General features: G+C 38.1%; 1 protein-coding gene across 6 annotated transcripts in view; it reads right to left on the bottom strand.

Annotated features, from left to right (window-relative positions):
• Window positions 1-4,070: 4,070 nt before the first annotated feature.
• slain1a (SLAIN family member 1a) overlaps window positions 4,071-18,080 on the bottom strand; it is a 28,828-nt gene continuing 14,818 nt past the window's right edge. For 2 of the 6 annotated variants that reach the window (XM_087266676.1, XM_087266677.1), the window contains 6 exons: window positions 17,609-17,707; window positions 16,769-16,918; window positions 13,073-13,420; window positions 9,740-9,916; window positions 8,076-8,355; window positions 4,071-4,859 (listed from right to left, as the gene is read on the bottom strand). In XM_087266676.1, coding sequence (XP_087122802.1) covers window positions 4,784-4,859; window positions 8,076-8,355; window positions 9,740-9,916; window positions 13,073-13,420; window positions 16,769-16,918; window positions 17,609-17,707 — 1,130 coding nt within the window. In that variant the 3' untranslated portion in view covers window positions 4,071-4,783. 6 annotated transcript variants of the gene reach the window in all.

Below are 18,080 nucleotides of genomic sequence, written 5' to 3'. Positions count from 1 at the left end.
TTATTTAATGTTTTTTTTCGATAAATATTAACTTTAATGTCGAGACAAATAGGCGTACACAACAGCTAAGCTACAAAAACCCACCGTCAAAATTCCATTGCATTCGATTTTCTCTGACGTCATAACAATAATGGAATGTTTACGTTCAAATCAATGAACACAACTGCAGTTCTGTGTATCTTTGACCCTTTCACACCAAGCACGATAGCTAGAACTAGAAGTATAAATACATTATTGAACGAGCAGCAAACCTGAAACAGATCACACACAAACTCAATAAATAAATTTGCCTCCATACTGACAAACAATATCTGTTCCTTTTGTTATGCTTTTCCTTTGGCCTTACCCGATTGTGACCAGCAGGTGTCCTCTGTGTTCAACTAGCGCATGAATCTTGCTCGTTTAATTAATCTAAAACAGTGAAATTAGCGATCATTCACAGCAGGCCCATAGTTCTTTGTTTGTTGGACTTTTTTGCAATTATTCGCCTCGTTTTTTATTTAATTATGAAATTTAAATACTGAATTTGGGTGACATTTTAGGCACTATTTTTAGCTGAATTAGCTTGTCGGATGGTCGTCATAACCACACTTTTTGATGTACCAAAATTATTTCCTGAATATTTAGAATACAACTATTTATTTTTAAAATACAAACTAATCTTATATAGTTACAAAAAAAATTTAGATTAAAACCTAGTCTACTGTAATTTTTTAGGCAAAAAACAAACTGGCCAGCACATTCAACTATTCCCAGTGAGAATTTGGCCACTTGAATAATAACAAATTTAAATAATATAATTAAATAATATAATTAATATAATAGTTATTAATTAATGATAATAATAATAATTTAGAGCTTCACAATTTTTCTAGCCTCTCTTGTAAAAGTGCTTCACACTTTTTATTGGTCATGTTTTCTTTCAAGAATAAGGTCCAATATTTATAATAAAAATTACTTGTAAAATGTTTTCTAAATGTTATTAAAAAACAATACAGCAGCAAAAGATGACTTCACTTATGTCATCATTGCATTGGCCATAACTGAATAACTAAAGTTACACCAGGAGTCTACTTGGTCTTAAAGCTTTTCATGATGGGTTATTTTTGCTATTTATAATTGACATAACAGTCGGAATATAGGACAAATGAGCTCATGTATGGGAAATATTCTGGACCTTTATTAGTGAGGAGTGGGTCTTCTGAACCACCAGAACCCCACCTGACTACGGGCCTGCACAGTCAGTGTAATAATGGATTAATAGTAAAACCACAAATTAATTTCAATTAAACACAAATTATTTTCAGCATTTTCAAAGCAGGCAACTCAAAACCACTTTGTTTATATGCTTTAGTTGCATATTATCTGGGGAAATCATTCTGAAAGTGATAATAGATAATAATTTGTGTTCTGAACTCTGCTGTTGTTTTATATTTTTAGTATGATGTCTTAATCATTATCTTAGTAGCCTTTACTTTTGTGTAGCCTATATGTTTTATAATGGATCTCAGCCTTTTAAGCAGTACACTTTAAAGTACATATGGTAATTAACAGTTGCCCACAGCTTGTTATTTAATAATTTGTAATGTTTACAAATGCGTTGTAAGAACTTAATTTCAACTTTAAAAATGTACTATGCAGTTTAGCTGACTTTAGTTTGACAAAAAGTAGATTCAGTAGTTTGATTCAAGATTCATTATAGAGTTATACATGTATGTCGGTTTCTCCAATTTCTGCTTAACAGAGAGATTTATTCAACACATTTCTAAACATAATAGTTTTAATAACTCATCTCTAATAACTAACTTGTTTTATCTTTGCCATGATGACAGTAAATAATATTTGACTAGATATTTTCCAAGACACTTTTATACAGCTTAAAGTGACATTTAAAAACTTAACTAGGTTAATTAGGTTAACTAAGTTAGGGTAGTTAGGCAAGTTATTGAGTTTGTTCTGTAGACTATCGAAAAAAATATAGCTTAAAGAGGATAATAATTTTGAACTTAAAATTGATTTTAAAAAATAAAAAAAATGCTTTTATTCTAGCTGAATTAAAACAAACAAGACTTTCTCCAGAAGAAAAATATTATCAGACATACTGTGACATTTTCCCTGCTCGGTTAAACATCGTTTGGGAAATATTTAAAAAAAGAAAGAAAAAATTCAAAGTGGGGCTAGTAATTCTTATTTTAACTGTATGTCTAGAAATAATATCACAAATGAAAACATACCTACATTGTGCTCCATTTAAGTATTATATGATTAGTTATAATTATCTAATAACAATACTAAAAGGGTGACACAGTGGCACAGTAGGTAGTGCTGTCGCCTTACAGCAAGAAGGTCGCTGAGTCGAACCTCGGCTCAGTTGGCGTTTCTGTGTGGAGTTTGCATGTTCTCCCAGCGTTCGTGTGGGTTTCCTCCAGGTGCTCCGGTTTCCCCCACAGTCCAAACACATGAATTCCAGGTGAATTGGGTAGGCTAAATTGTCCGTAGTGTGTGTGGATGTTTCCCAGAGATGTGTTGCGGCTGGAAGGGCATTCGCTGCGTAAAAACGTTCTGGATAAGTTGGCGGTTCATTCCGCTGTGGTGACCCCGGATTAATAAAGGGACTAAGCATATACATATAATTATTTACAGCTACATACAAAATGTTACACTATATACTTTAAGAGAGACAAATACTGTTTTACATTTGCGTGCTTAATCAAATGTATTTATATACATTTTAGTACATTGATATATGGATGAATTTAGAAATGGCGGTGAAATAGTAGGTAGCGCTGTCACCTCACAGCAAGGAGGTCGCTGGTTCAAGTTCCAGCTTGGCCAGTTGGCGATTCTGTGTGGAGTTTGTATGTTCTCCCTGTGTTGGCGTGGGTTTCCTCCGGGTGCTCCGGTTTCCAAACACATGCGCTATAGGTGAATTGAATAAACTAAATTGGCGAGTGTGTATGAATACGAGAGTGTTTGGGTGTTTCCCAATACTGGGCTGCAGCTGTAAGGGCATCTGCTGTGTAAAACATATGCTGGAATAGTTGGCAGTTCATTTCTGTCTCATAACTAGGCCCACACGGAATCTGAGTGCGCAGATTTCTGCAGATTTTCAGCCCATACTGATTCAGTTTATTTACTTGTTTAAATGTGTGTAAGTTTACATTTATTCAGTTTTTAAATTAATTTCAGTAATATTATTGACTAATTTGAAAATGTTCATATGATTTATTAACAGTACAGTTTGTAAAGTAATATTTTCTGTCTTTTAGTAGAGGGGTTCCCAAACCTTTTAACTCGCGCCCCCCCCAAAATAACAATCCCAGTGACTCGCAACCCTCAATATGCTCTAAAGTGGTTATAAATATATAAACCTTGCACACAATGGTGCACACATACCAATAGGCCCAAGTTCGTTGTAAAATTTTTGAGAATGCAATTTGGAGACCATCCTCCATGTTTAGGTATGGCCTGAATTTATTTTTAATATATTTGAGTGCCGTAAAAGTGTCAGAAAGCTTAAACTGATGCCATAAAATCAATCTGCTGCATCTGATGCTGTTGCTGTGTCTTTAATATAACGTAGTCACCCCAGGGGTCGCAAAAAATATTTGTTTTTTAATGTAATTATAATCTTTTTTTCTTCTGTAGGTTCATTATACTAGTTTAATGAAATGAATTTGATTTTTGGATACCACCAAGCAACCCCTGCTCATCATCCCACAACCCCTACTTTAGGAACCACTGTTTTAGTATATATAATTTATGAGAGACTTGCTTTTTTCCTAATAAAGTGGATCTAGATGGATTTACATTGTGAACGATAAATAAAAGTTATAAAGGTATTACTTTTTATTTCATATATTAAGTTTTTAGTTATGATACTCCTAAAATCATTCTGCATAAATCCGCAGATTTTTAACTAAATTCTCTGCAGAAATAGCAAAAAATGTTAGCAGATTCCGTCTGGCACTTCTCATAACTAAGGACTTAAGCTGAAAGGAAAGGAATCAAGTTTTCATATCTCTCTATTCTGTTCCAGTTACAATATGAAATGTCCAAGCAATGTTATATTTCAGTTCAAAAGCCTTTTATTCAACATTGAAAAACACACCATCCATTCCCTTCCATCATAAACCTGTTCTTTTTTTTTTTTTAAAGAAACAAATGTTAACATTTAATGTGCAAACCCTTATCCACAGTGCTCTGTTTCAGGAGCATCTTGTAAACATACAATCTGGAATGGCTGCCTGTTAATCTAGGCTGCATGTACTTCAACATTACATTACAGTATACAGAGTTTTACAGTCCATTTAGTCTGCTTTTTGAAGAATTCTCTTGCTGTATGTTGCAACATAATTGGCAACATTATAAACCAAGAACGCAAAGTGCGTAACCAATATCTGGCACTACTGGTTATCTAATACCGTTAACAATAAAAGTGCTATTTGAGAGACCGCGCTTAATAAATCATAACATCTACCAAAACCAGTACTGTCCAAATGTTCATATCTAATTCATAACATAATCTCACAATTGGTTTCAATGGTTAAAAAAAAAAATTGTGCTGCAGATTAGGCAGATTATTTGCACGTAAACACTCGTATGCATAATGCATTGGGTTTTAGCCATCGGCATATTGCAGTGGTGCTGTATTGCATCTGTTAACAGTACTTTTTGACTTCAACTCACTTGATGTTATGTTATATCGTCTTAAGGTCTACAAGCAACAGGTTCTCCCCAGCCAGCTGGGCCTGAAACATTTAAGGTCAGTGTGCAGAGCATTTTAATAGCAGCCGTCCCTCCAACTCCCATCCCGCAGAGCGCTGAGAGCAGAAACACTCTTCGGCGGAGTCAGTAAACTGCAACGAGACAGAGAAAGAGAAGTGTTAATGACAGCAAAACTTTGGTATGTACATCCTGAATGACTACTATTTATGTAGTCCATGTCTACTAGTTTAGCTCTAACAGCTCGAAAACTATAAGACACACTAAAGCCTGGCTCACACTGGAGTTTTGTAATATTTCTATACAACTGTAGCTTGTCAGACTGCATGAACATGATCCCCGTGTCACACTGTAAGAGTTCAGTTGTCATAAAATCAGACTGTATGACAGTGAACACAAGCCAAACACAGACACATGCAGGACTTGACAAACTGAATACTGTATCACATACTGTATTCAGTAACGATACCTCATAGCAAACATACAGAATCTGTAGCTTTAGTTTACTTGATAATAAAACAAAACAAAACCTGATATAGTTTAAAGTTGTAATGATTTTATCATTAGGTTCTGCGTTCCTATTGTTGCTCATCGTGAGAATCAAACATTCTGACACTGAACCATTCAATGCCGATGAACATGTCAAACCAACAATCGAAGACCACAGATTTTAGACTAGTATTATAGAATTCTTTTAGGATTTCTAAAATTTGCCTTAGACATATCTCAGAATTCTTTATATCAGGCAATTGTGATTTTATTTCTCAGAATTTTGACTTTATAACACCATTTTACCATTGTTTCTCAAAGTTCTTACTTTATATGACACCATTCTAACTTCATTTCTCAGAATTCTGACTTTATATCACACCCTTTTATCTTTATTTCTCAAAATTTTGACTTTATATCACACAATTTTAACATTATTCCTCAGAATTTTGACTATAACACACCATTTTAACATTATTTCTCAGAATTTTGACTTCATATTACACTATTTTAACTCTTTATCAGAATTCTGACTTTATAAGACTCCATTCTAATTTTATTTTTCAGAATTCTGACTTCATATCACTCCATTTTAACTTTATTTCTCAGAATTTTGACTTTATATCACACCATTTTAACATTATTTCTCAAAACTCTGACTTTATAACACACCATTTTAACTCTTTCTCATAATTCTGACTATATATCACACTATTCTAACTTTATTTCTCAGAATTCTGACTTTATATCACACCGTTTTAACTTTATTTCTCAAAATTCTGACTTTTTGTCACACTATTTTCACTTTATTTTTTTCAAAATTCTGACTTTATATCACACTATTTTTACATTATTTTTCAGAATTCTGACATTAATACACACCGTTTTAAAATTATTTCTCAGAATTCTGACTTTATATCTGTCACCGACTCGGTCCCAGTCATTCCCCTCGCTGGCCAGCAGAGGTCATCATCACCGGACTATTGACATTACGTCACCCATCTACACTGATTGCAGACACACCTGACACGCATCCAGTAATCACCAATGACTGTAAAAAAATATGGACGAAGCGACAGCCCCTTTTCCCATTGAACGCCTTGAGGGCAAAACGCCTGCTTGACGAACACAAACTGTCGCAAAAGACTGCTGAAATTGGAGCCTTGACATGCGCATAAGGACTGTCTGATGGAGCCAGAGGAGGAGCCGCGAAAATGAGCGGAGTCTAGCTTCCAACCAAACGCTTTATGTAAAATCAACCACGCCCCCCGAACTTCTCAGCATGCGTTTGCTGTCATATCAACACAGATGGATGTAATAACGTTAACAAATATGAGGGTTTTATATATTCAATCGTGCCAGCTCCGGGCCGCAGCGCATAACCTACTCGCGGCGTCGCGGGCTGATTCCGGCTCGCATGCGGCAGCGTCGGCTCGCTCGGCCACCGCATCTAGCTCGATTGACTCGGGCTGGAATCGGGCAGTGGGTCCAGGCATCTGGAGTAGGTCCAGCAGAGGTAGTCAGTCTGAGCTCTGAGGGGTAAGTCTCCGCCAGGCGAGAATCTAGCCGAACTGGTCCGAGTGTATTTTGCCATCTGGGTGGCTAGGCGTGTATCAGCAAACTAATACAGCCCGAAAAAAGCCCTGACCTTAGCGGATAAACAGTGTTCCACCAGATCATGTATGTCAGAAACTGTAGTTTACTGCTGAACTCATTTTGTCATAGTAAAATATCACAGAAATCGAATAATAACACTTCAGTCTCCTGCCGAAGCTCAGACGCGCTGCTTTAAGAAACTGTCAATCACAGCTGTCAATCACGATGACATGCCCAGCATTGAATTACTGCTAAAAACAAACTGTTTACAAAAATAAAGATCTGTACCTATTTCAGCACAATAACCAGTGCCCTAATCGACCAGAACCATCTTTCGGGACATTTTATTGCAAGTGTAATAATTTTTTTTTTTTGGGCTCAAGTCTCCTTCATTAACACGGAGGAGGCGGGTTTTATGACTTGTACTGCAGTCAGCCCCCAGGGGGCGATCTAACGGCCGAGACCTTCACTCAAACGCAGGCTTGCGGCACACTTGGTAATCACACTCCACACACTTATAAGCAGCACACACACACCACGCACGCATGCACGCACGCACACACAGCTTCATTGCGAAGTCTTGGTTTGCCCCGGCTAACACTACTGAGCGTTCTCATCCTTGTCTGCCTTTCCGTTGTGATGTTGCTTCGTTTATTGAGCCAGTCTTGCCTGCCTTATACTTCAGCCTGAATCCTGACTTTGATCCTAGCCACCTGCCTTTGAACTCTAGCCTGATTACCGACTCTGATACTAGCCGCCTGCCTCTGACCCTATTTACTGTATAGTGAGGCGTTTTACTGTAAACCAGGTAGAATTTGAACTTTTTTTACTATTAAATCTTGACCATTTTTACATTGTGGGTAATTTCAGTAAAATGATTTTTATGATATCATGTAATGATAGGTGCGTTTCAATGTTTAGTATCTGTAGTATTTTTTGGAGCTGCCTTAAAGGGATAGTTCACTTAAAGCTGAAAATTCAGTCATCATTTACTTATCCTTTTCACAATCCTTTTAAATTTTTCTGTTGAACACTAAACAAGATATTTAGAAAAATGTTGGAAACCTGTAACCATTGACTTCCATAGTATTTGTTTTTCTGATTATAAAAATCAATAGTAAGATATTTCTAACATTATTCAAAATAACTTCTTAGAAAACTTCTAAAGGTAGACTTGAGGGTGAGTAAATGAATTTCTTTTGGAGTGAACTATCCCTTTAAACAGCGAACAAAAGCCTACAATCCAATGAGCTGTAAATGATTACCTCCGTACAGGCTGGCCGATTTTACTGCGTGAGGCCCCATTTGTCCCAACAAAAGAAGCAGGTCGAGGTAGAGCACTGCGGCTGGAGGACGGGGTGCTGGGTTTGCTGGGCAGGGGAATACTGCTGCTAGAGATACAGCTGAGGCTCGCAGAGGAGGCCATTGTGTTGGAACTCTGGATCGTAGGGCTCACATATGCTGTGGCTTTTAGAGGAGGACGTGCTGCCATGGAGAAGTTGCCCACACTCTGAACTCGCTGCTGTAATTGGCCTGGAGAGGGAACTGAAATTTGAAAGAGAAGAATCAAATTTGAGATCAAATGTGATGCGATTTATCATGCAAGCACGTTAAAGTCAGGGTGAACCAGAAGATGCTTAGACTTTTAATTAAGGTTTGTTGATGTACTTTCAACTGAAATGCAGTATTGAGTTGGGGGTGGGGCTTTTTTTCACATCATTCCCTTGTAGCAAACTAAAGTCACTAGATGTTAAACACAATCTAAACATCAACTGAGAAGGACCGCTAATTCAAACGCAGAAGCAAATGGTCAGACTTTGAAGATTCCTAAAACAATCATTATTTTGGATTATTGGATTAACTTCCGCTGAATAATTGTTCACCTATAGGATAAAAATGTGAGCTACCAAAATATACAATTTTTCTTATTTCACACAGACATTAACAGTAAAGGAGGGGGGTAGTAACTGCACTTCTTCTTCATGTTGCAGTGGATCTCAAAATCACTGGGATTCGGATCCTTTTTTTACTTCAATAAAAAAAAATAGACTTGTGTCTATCTCACTTTAATATGACTGTGGACACACTATACCTACACACAGTTCTGTCCAAACACCTTACATAAGTTGATTTGTATCATAAATACCCTTTAACAAACAAAATTTTAGATTTTAAAAATGCATTAGTAAATGTTAAACAATGATTCATTAATGCTGAATAACATAATTTATACTTAGTTTATCTATATTGACTAACATTAACTAATTGACCTTTTTTTTTTAAAGTGGTACCAATAATTTCTTTCAAATGAAAATTAAAATAAAATAATAATTAAAGAACAAGGATTGCATGTTTTAATGTATATAAAATATTAAATTATATATTTTAATGAATTCATATCAATTTATATAAATGTTCTACTTGAGAGACTTGATACATAACATCATAGCATATGCCAAAGCTTACTGATTGTTCATATCTAATTCATAACATAATCTAGCTTCAGGGCAGCACAGTGGCGCAGTGGGTAGCACAATCGTCTCACAGCAAGAAGGTCCCTAGTTCAAGCCCCGGCTGGGTCAGTTGGCGTTTCTGTGTGGAGTTTGCATGTTCTCCCGGTGTTTCCCCCACAAGTCCAAAAACTTGTGGAATAGGTGAATTGGCTAAGCTAAATTGTCCATAGTGTATGAGTGTGTATGGGTGTTTTCCAATTATGGGTTGCAGCAGGAAGGGTATCCACTGCGTAAACCATATGCTGGATAAGTTGGCGGTTTATTCTGCTGTGGTGACCCTAGATTAATAAAGGGACTAAGCCAAAAAGAAAATAAATGAATGAATGATTCTAGCTTCAATGGTGCTAGAAATTATTTGCATGTAAAGACGAATTATCATCGTAGTTATTAGGATGCTTTCACAGTGTTTGACTTACTTGCAGACTGTATCTTGGCCAGTGCATTGTGGGAATCAAAACTCTGACTGTTTCGGAGTAATGACAAAGATGACGTTGTAGCGATGTGACCAGTTGGAGCAGAAACATTAGGCACATTGATGACACTGGGAATGCTGGGAGCTCGAAGTAAGTTTGGCATGCTCCTCCGTAGCTTGTCTGAAAAAAAAAGATGCGCTTAAATGTGCAATCTAGGACAAAACGGAACATATTTAGCCAGTATACAGCAGTAGTACTCAACTAGGAGAAAGAAACTCACTAGGGGGCATCAGTACACTTTCCAAGTTTAAAATACTGTCTTACGACAAGAATGTCAAAACATTTCGGTTTTATGACAGTTTTGATCAAAGGTTTCAAATTTTGACTATTATCATTATTATTGACAGTTATTATTATTTAGGGATGCACTGATCCCGATACTTGAGATCAGATATTGGTTCAATACCGCATATTTTTGCTGGATAGGGTATCGGCCAGCTGGTACCGATTCCAATCCGATCTTGTGCGTGCGCTATATTCTGTGTTTATAAGTCAACAAAAACCATGAAGTTAGCCTATTATAAGGCACTAGAAAGTTGTCATGTAGGCCTACTATATGCCAAATGTTCTGAAGCCATTCTACAGTTTAATGTTACGAACAGATGAATATTCAAGTGGTTAAATTTATGTTCAGTTCAGCACTTCCCACCGCTGCAACTGTCAATCATTCTCTATTCATACACAATTTAAACTGAGTGTCAGGTTCATGACAACATGAAAAACTTTCTCCAAGACTACTTGTTCCTGTTAAAATAAATAATCAGTGGGGAAATGCATTTAGTTTTGCATTAAATGGCTTTATTTTGACCTGCAACATGGAGTTCACTGCTGTTTCTAAATCATGTTGCACTGTGTCTGTGACCAGCAGATCGCATTCACAACACTGGAGTAGAGAGGGTTGTTACCTGCTCTTCACACACAAAGTAGGCCTACCTGAAACTTTAAATTAGAAAAGGCTCAATAATACACTGAACAGAACCGTCACGCACTTATTTCTTCCCTTTGTGCCGCTCAGTTTTGAAAGTGTCTGCAGATACCGGAGGGCTGTGCGCTGTCTCTCAGTAATGCATCAAGTGCTTCATTCACGCACCAGCTGAGCAGATGCAATGTGCACCGCTCAGTAAGATTATTCTCACATTAAGTTTCTGTCCTCTCATCCTTCCGACTGAGTTTATTCTTCTGAGGGGAATACTTTCAGTGCTGCGAATAGTTTGTAAAGCCTGGCTCATTGTGGTCAGAGTAGTTGATTGAATCAATAAAAGTGAAACTGATGGGCGCAATATGTATTGTAATTAACAGAAAAGACAATGTTTTTAAGTAAAACAGACAGTTTAGTTTAGTCTGCGTGAAACCTGCAGGAAAATTTCAGGCTTTGCTAAAAGCCTGATTATTTTATCAATGATTAGGGTCAATAGCGGTAGCCTATTACAGATTTCAAATTGAAAAAAATATATATATTAAAAAAGGAAACATAAGCTGGACCACAACAGATCATATCAATGGCATAACAAATGCTCAAATAATGTAGCCTATAGTTTGCTATAGCCTATGTTTTTAGTTGGATTGTAACATTTGTCATATACAGTACAGGTCTGTTATTTTTACTAGAGAAGATATATTATTTGAGTTTAGCATTAGAACTATAGAAACTGTAATACGCTTAAAAAAAGAAAAGGCACAGTATCGGAATCAGTTCTGCATTGGAAAAAAAACTTTACATTATTTCCTATAACATTTTTTTTTTCTGCTGGAGAAAGTCTTATTTATTTAGTTTGGCTGGATTATAAGCAGTTTAAAAATACATATTTTTAAAAGCTTGTCAGCAATTATAGCAATCATCTGATTGCTGTAATAGCTAAGAAAGGCTTTCCTTTTAATATTATTGAGAAGTGTATGAGTAATTTTGGACATGCCATTTTTTGTCCAAAGATAAGTAAAAGCTGAGTTTTTTTCCCACAATGATGCCCCTTGTACGCCATCTTTTGGCAGAAGCCTGCATCATTTCCGGTTTACAAAAACATGCTGATTGCATAAAAGTAATTTTAATTCAGAATTTGCCAGGTATTTTAATAATTTATATATATATATTATTTATATATATAGTAAAATAAGTAGGGAAAATAAGTATTGAACACGTCACCATTTTTCTCTGAGAACATATTTCTAAAAGTGCCATTAACTTGAAATTTTCAAGTGTTGGTAACAACCAAAGAAATTCATATAAGCAAAGAAAACAAATCTAATTAGTTTAAAAATTACATTTTGCAAAATAAAATGAAGTGTTGCAGGGAAAAAGTATTGAATAAATGAAGAAAGGGAACTGTAGAATGGCAGTGAAAGCCCAGGCTGGAGCTGAAATCTCTTAGTAATTCTTCAGCAACCCCCAACATCGACATTATCAGAACGATAAAGGTGATACCAGGGTGGACATTTCAGCAAGACAAAGATCCAAAACACAGCCAAGGAAACTCTCAAATGGTTTCAGAGAAAGAAAATCAAGCTGTAGAATGGCCTAGCCAATCACCTGACCCAATTTAGTGCAAATTTAGTGCAAGTGCAAATTAAAGATCAGATTTGATAGACAATACCCACAGAACCATTAACACTTTCATTACACTGTTGAAGTCTGTATAAAAACTCACACCTGAGCCATTCCTTTGACTTCATTCTCCATATGAGAGGTGTCTTTAAGCTGCTAAAAAAGCCTTTAATATAAAGTGTTAAATACCAAAATTACCAAAATCTGATTCAATTCCATGTCAAGAGCTCCTTCAGATATATTATTCCCAATAAAAAACATGACATGTTTTTCATCACTGTATATGAGCAATTTCACACTCGAAGCAGTGCAATATGGCTGTATATCGGCACTGGTAGGAGACGTGCGTTGTATTAATTGTCCCACCAGTGATGATATACAGCCATATCACACTGCTACGAGTGTGATATTGCATTTATACAACAGTCCGACAACAACATGCCAAGGCACTATATCTCCAAAATAGGCACTTTCCTTATAAATAAACTGCATCGTTGCAATCTAAACAACTACATTCTTGCCTAAAAAATCCTCAGAAGTACATTATGTTGTCCAACAGCTGCAGTATTTGTCAAACTGTATCGAGTTTATTGATCTGCTGTCACTCAATGTGGGTGGAGTAATACACAAGAGTGAAGAGGCTGTATAAGTTCTGATATTGCAGAATATCGCACGGCTATCAGCCAATCAGATTTTTTTTACATTTTACAGTTGAATTTTTAGTGTTATCAGTATACCTTGTGTTGTCTGACCTGTGTTGGCTCTGTAACTCTGTGCTTCTGCTGTAGGGGAGCTGTTATTGGCCACATGGAGTTGCTGGAAGGACAGGCTGTTGAGGTACTGAGGTGTGGAGGGACTGCGCCGGCAGTCTTTCATGCTGGAGAGGTTTTGTGTGTGGGACGTGCTGCGCTGCATGGAGGCCGTGCGGAAGAGTCGCGGCTGGGGAACAGACAGCTGGTCATACTCTTCCTCTTCCTCCAACTCAGCTTCACTCCGCATGCTTCTGCGGGCAGCTGTGTGGATAGAGAAGCTGGCACTGCGGCGTGTGGCTGTGGCAGTGGTGCTCGCATACTCCTGCCGGAGACCTACACAGAAAAACACAATACTTTTAGAAGTCCCAATCTGCACTTTTAGACTTAACAGAATCTCAAGACTGAAGATTGAAGTCACCATGAAATTGAAGTTAATATTGTCACACTTGTAATGGTCCTAAAATTAGAAAAAAACGTAGGTGCATGGTTTTCTTGGGGAATTCATTGGATCGTTGGAAATTTGGATTGCTAACAAAATGAAGAAAGATTGACAAATATTCTGCGCAGAGCAGAAACAAGATACTAATTGATAGCCCTTACCTAATGGAATTCCATGTGACCAGAAGTGCACAGTTACAGTTGAAGTCAGAATTATTAGCCCTCTTTGAATTTCTTTGTTAAACATTTCCCAAATGATGCTTAACAGAGCAAGGAAATTTTCACAGTAAGTTCGATATTATTTAACTTCTGGGGAAAGTCTTATTTGTTTTATTTTGGCAAGAATAAAAGCAGTTTTTAATTTTTTAAAAACCATTTTAGGCTCAAAATTATTAGCCCCTTTAAGCTATATATAAATTTTTGATAGTCTACAGAACAAACCATAATTATAAATCAGTTATTATATAAATGAGTAATTAAAACAATTATGTTTAGAAATGTTATAAAAAAAGTATTTTCTGTTAAACAGAAATTGGGGAAAAATAAGAAAAACAAACGAAAAAAGAAAAGAAAACAAGAAAAAAGAAAACAAAATCTCAGCTGTCCACCAGATATATAGTATAGCCCCTTAGGTTCCATTTCTAGTCTACATTCCTGGCTGTGTTATTTCTAGTTGCTTACTAGGTTTTTTTATATGTTTGGCATGTACACAGTCGAAGTGGTTTTGAAAATTCTTTCTTACTTCATAGTAGGACAAACAAAAACTATCTAAGTCAATAGCTATGTGTCCATCCAATGATGCGAATTAAATTTATGCGCAAAACTGGAAAATCGCATAAAAGACGTTTGAATAAAGCAACGTTTCCATCCAACGAGTCGAAGCGAACAAAATCGTCACATCCTGATTAAATGGCACCAAATATCAAGAGTAAAAACTTGCACCTCAAACAATGCCGTCAAGACAAAAATGTTAAACTTTAATATATAATAATAATATTAATAATAATAATTCCATAAATTTATATAACGATTTTCTGGACACTCAAATCGCTTTACACAAAGAGAGGGATCTCTTCATCCACCACCAGCGTGCAGCATCCACCTGGATGATGTGATGGCAGCCATATTGCACCAGACTGCACACCACACACTAGCTGATTGATGGAGAGAAGACATGTGACCGCGTACACTAATTCTGTACATTTCACTGATTGCTTGCATTTATTATTAACTTATTGTACGCTATACTTTTCTAATGGCCATTATTGGTTATTAAAACTGTTATTCAGCAAAAGAGACAGGGTATGTTTTATATTTTTGATGAAAATGAAAGGAGGCAGTAATGTTATAAGCTCTGTTTTGTTAAAAATGCATCCAGTGAAGATGACGGTCTTATATGTAGCTACATGACGCCTCAACATTTTTGGTGTCTGTTTAGTTGTTCATATCAATATGAAAACAGGCAGTTCCTTATATCATGTTGTGGCGAGGGGGCGTGGCCGAGAGCCATGGGAACGGAGCCCACCGGAGGCCACCGCGTAAGTGGATACACCTGCGGTGCGCACCTGCTTCGGATCCCACAGAAGGAGCTCTGGACGATAAAAAGAGGAATGATGGCAGAGGAAGCCGAGAGAGGACCGGGCCCGGACATATTTTACTTTTGCTTTCAGTTTGACGGCAGTCTCCGTGAGGAGCTGCCGTCATAGTTATTAATAAATATTTTAAACCTGCGTCGGTTCTCCGCCTCCTTCTTTCCGGCGGCCAGAGGGCCATAAACTTCATTACAGTGGTGCCGAAACCCGGGAGAAGGAGGGACGCGTTGTCCAGATGCCCTCGCCGCTGAGAGAGGGGGCGAGTGTTTGGGAGTTAACCCGAGTGGGGGAGAAACCTGTTCGTCTGCCCAGAGTGCCGGGGCGGCCTGAGGCTGGCGAGGAAAGGATCTGCCTGCTGCCGTCTCCCAGCATGGGGAGGAGTAGGGGACGTGGGGCTCACCGCCGGAGGGGAAAGTGCTGAAGGGAGCCATCCCACAGAACCCGGGGGAGTCGCCGCGATCCGCCATGATGCCAGAGCCTGCATCCATCCACCGAAGCGGGAGCGGAGCAGGAGACCAGAGATGCCGCCAGCCAGGAGAACCGCCGCCGGACGCCAGAAGACGGACGGGTGGATAGATTCCTCCACAGGGCTCCCAGCATGTCGGCGCATCTCTCAGCTGGTGGAGGACCGAGTGGCAGCGTGTCTGGAGAACCGAACCCCAATTTTTTTTTCTTTTTCCTCTCTCCCCTTTCTCGGTCTACTCCGTCTTTCCTCCTTTTTTTTTCCATCTCCTTTTCTCTCGGCCCGTCTCATATAGGTCTCGCGGGTGCTGTGACGCCAAACCCCCCCCAGCCCCAGATGGCAGAGGAAGCCGAGAGAGGACCGGGCCCAGACATATTTTACTTTTGCTTTCAGTTTGACGGCAGTCTCAGTGAGGAGCTGCCGTCCGTTTATTTTGGTTTAGACGGCAGTCTCCGTGAGGAGGCCATGATGGACAGAGGTCAGTGGGCAAATTTGTCCAGGATGCCGAGGTGAAACCCCAGGTCCCAAGGTCAGGACCTCGGTTTAACGTCTCATCCGAAAGACAGTGCTCACTGAGCAGTATAGAGTCCCCATCACTATACTGGGGCATAGGGACCCACACAGAACACAGGTTGGGCGCTCCCTGCTGGCCTCACTAACACCACTTCCGGCAACAACCTAGCTTTCCAATGTGATCTCCCATCCAGGTACTGACCGATTGCAGCTTCAGTAGACGACCATGTGAGAGTTGCAGAGAGCTAGCTGCTGGCATATCAAACTTGCGAAGTCTTAACTTACAAGAAGAAAAGCAAGACTGAACATTGTGTAGCATATTGAGAAAATATTGAGGAAAAAGCCCAGACGGCCTCTTCAGTGGTTTCAAAACGCTCCGTTTTCAGCGCTCGAAAACTCTGGCGTAATGTGGAAGGATGGTGTAAACATAGCAAAACTTATGTGTTTTAAAACTAAAACATGGTAAAAATGGTGTGAACCAGAAATCTTAAGGTTAAATGGATTAGGTTAAATGCTAAATCAATCCTTCAAATCTCTCTGCTCCCAATGCATTCCTGTGTGTTATCTTCTCTGTCCTATCATAGTAAAGGTGAAAGTAACCCTAAAAATAATAATAGAAAATAAAAAAGGCTATAAATAGCCTCCCTCAACTACATGGTGTATTAAAGTACATACTCTCCTCCTGCAGTCGAGCCATGACTTCCACATCAGTCATGTCCTGAAGCTTGTAGCTCATTGAGACCGAGTCCTCCTCCAGCTCTGACGCACTGAGCTCACTGTCTATGGAGGACTGAGGACTGAGAGGCCGCTGCCGATGACTATTACCTGAAAAAAGACAAGGAGAGTTTAATGGTACAGACATAAACACATTGCTGAATAGATTACTCACTACTTACAAATTATAATCTGTGACAGAATAGGATATATGCAGAAGGACTTTTAATTTTCAGTAACCTGGTTAAAGCACTTTCGTTGTATTGTATTTTATTACAAAATCGCTGCTTTTAACATCTGTTTTCTTTAAAAATCAATGATCTTCACTGCCTGATTGATATACGTTATAAAGTGGTTCTCAGAATGAACAAGAAGCACAGCATTAAATTTTATTTGTCTGCACCATGTCTTTAAAATATGAAAATGTATTTTACTCAAGTATTTTCAATGGAGTTTCTGCGCTAGCTTGCTGATTCTGACGGCGTGTGCATGTAAACGGCGTTTCTTCTCATTTCATCACAACATAGATGCTGTAAAAGGAACCATGGAAAATTTTTAAAAAAGTCACATTAACTGTTTACAGGAAGTTTATCAGTAGGGGAAAAACACTAGCTGTGCATATACCCTATTGCTTACATAATCTATTTGATTACAAATTTTAGATCAGTGGTTCCCAACCTGGGTCTTGCAGCCCCCCACTAGGTTAGTATATTTGATAAAACAATACGGCCTTGGTGAGCAAAAAAAAAACTTTTACAGACCCTCAACTTGTGTAAATACACACATAATACTCAAGCTTACTCTGCGTAGCCGTGTGATAGAGGAATGTGGGAGATCTTTCAGTGAGGCTCAAGCAGTTCCTTCCCGTGAGAGGCTTCTGCTGGTTTGGCGAAGGTGGATCTGGGTCAGAAGAGAGATGATAGATCTTTCAAGTTGTTGCCTACAAAGACTATGAACAAAAGTAGAGCACACTACACAAGATAAAGAGTACATGTAATTCAATTCCGTGTGCTACTTGCCACCTGCAATGTAAAATCTGTGTCCTGAAGCAAAATGAGCTGATCTAATGCACATAAATCCATATATATAGTCCATATGCAGGCCTTCTGTGACAAAGTACTAAAATCAGATCTTTGCTTGATGGAACATATGCTGCAACAGTCCTTTCCAGACACCATGTGGTCATCACTAATAAGTGATGTCTCAGATTTCACCTAAAAATGCTGAGTTGACTAAAGGAAAGGATATCTGATGCCTGAAAAACAAAAATCAA

This window comes from Danio rerio, chromosome 9 (assembly GCF_052040795.2).
Source record: "Danio rerio strain M-AB ecotype USA chromosome 9, GRCz13ab, whole genome shotgun sequence".
NCBI classification, from domain to species: domain Eukaryota; kingdom Metazoa; phylum Chordata; class Actinopteri; order Cypriniformes; family Danionidae; genus Danio; species Danio rerio.
Note: the sequence above shows the minus strand (reverse complement) of the source record. Positions and strands in the feature narration are given on the sequence as shown.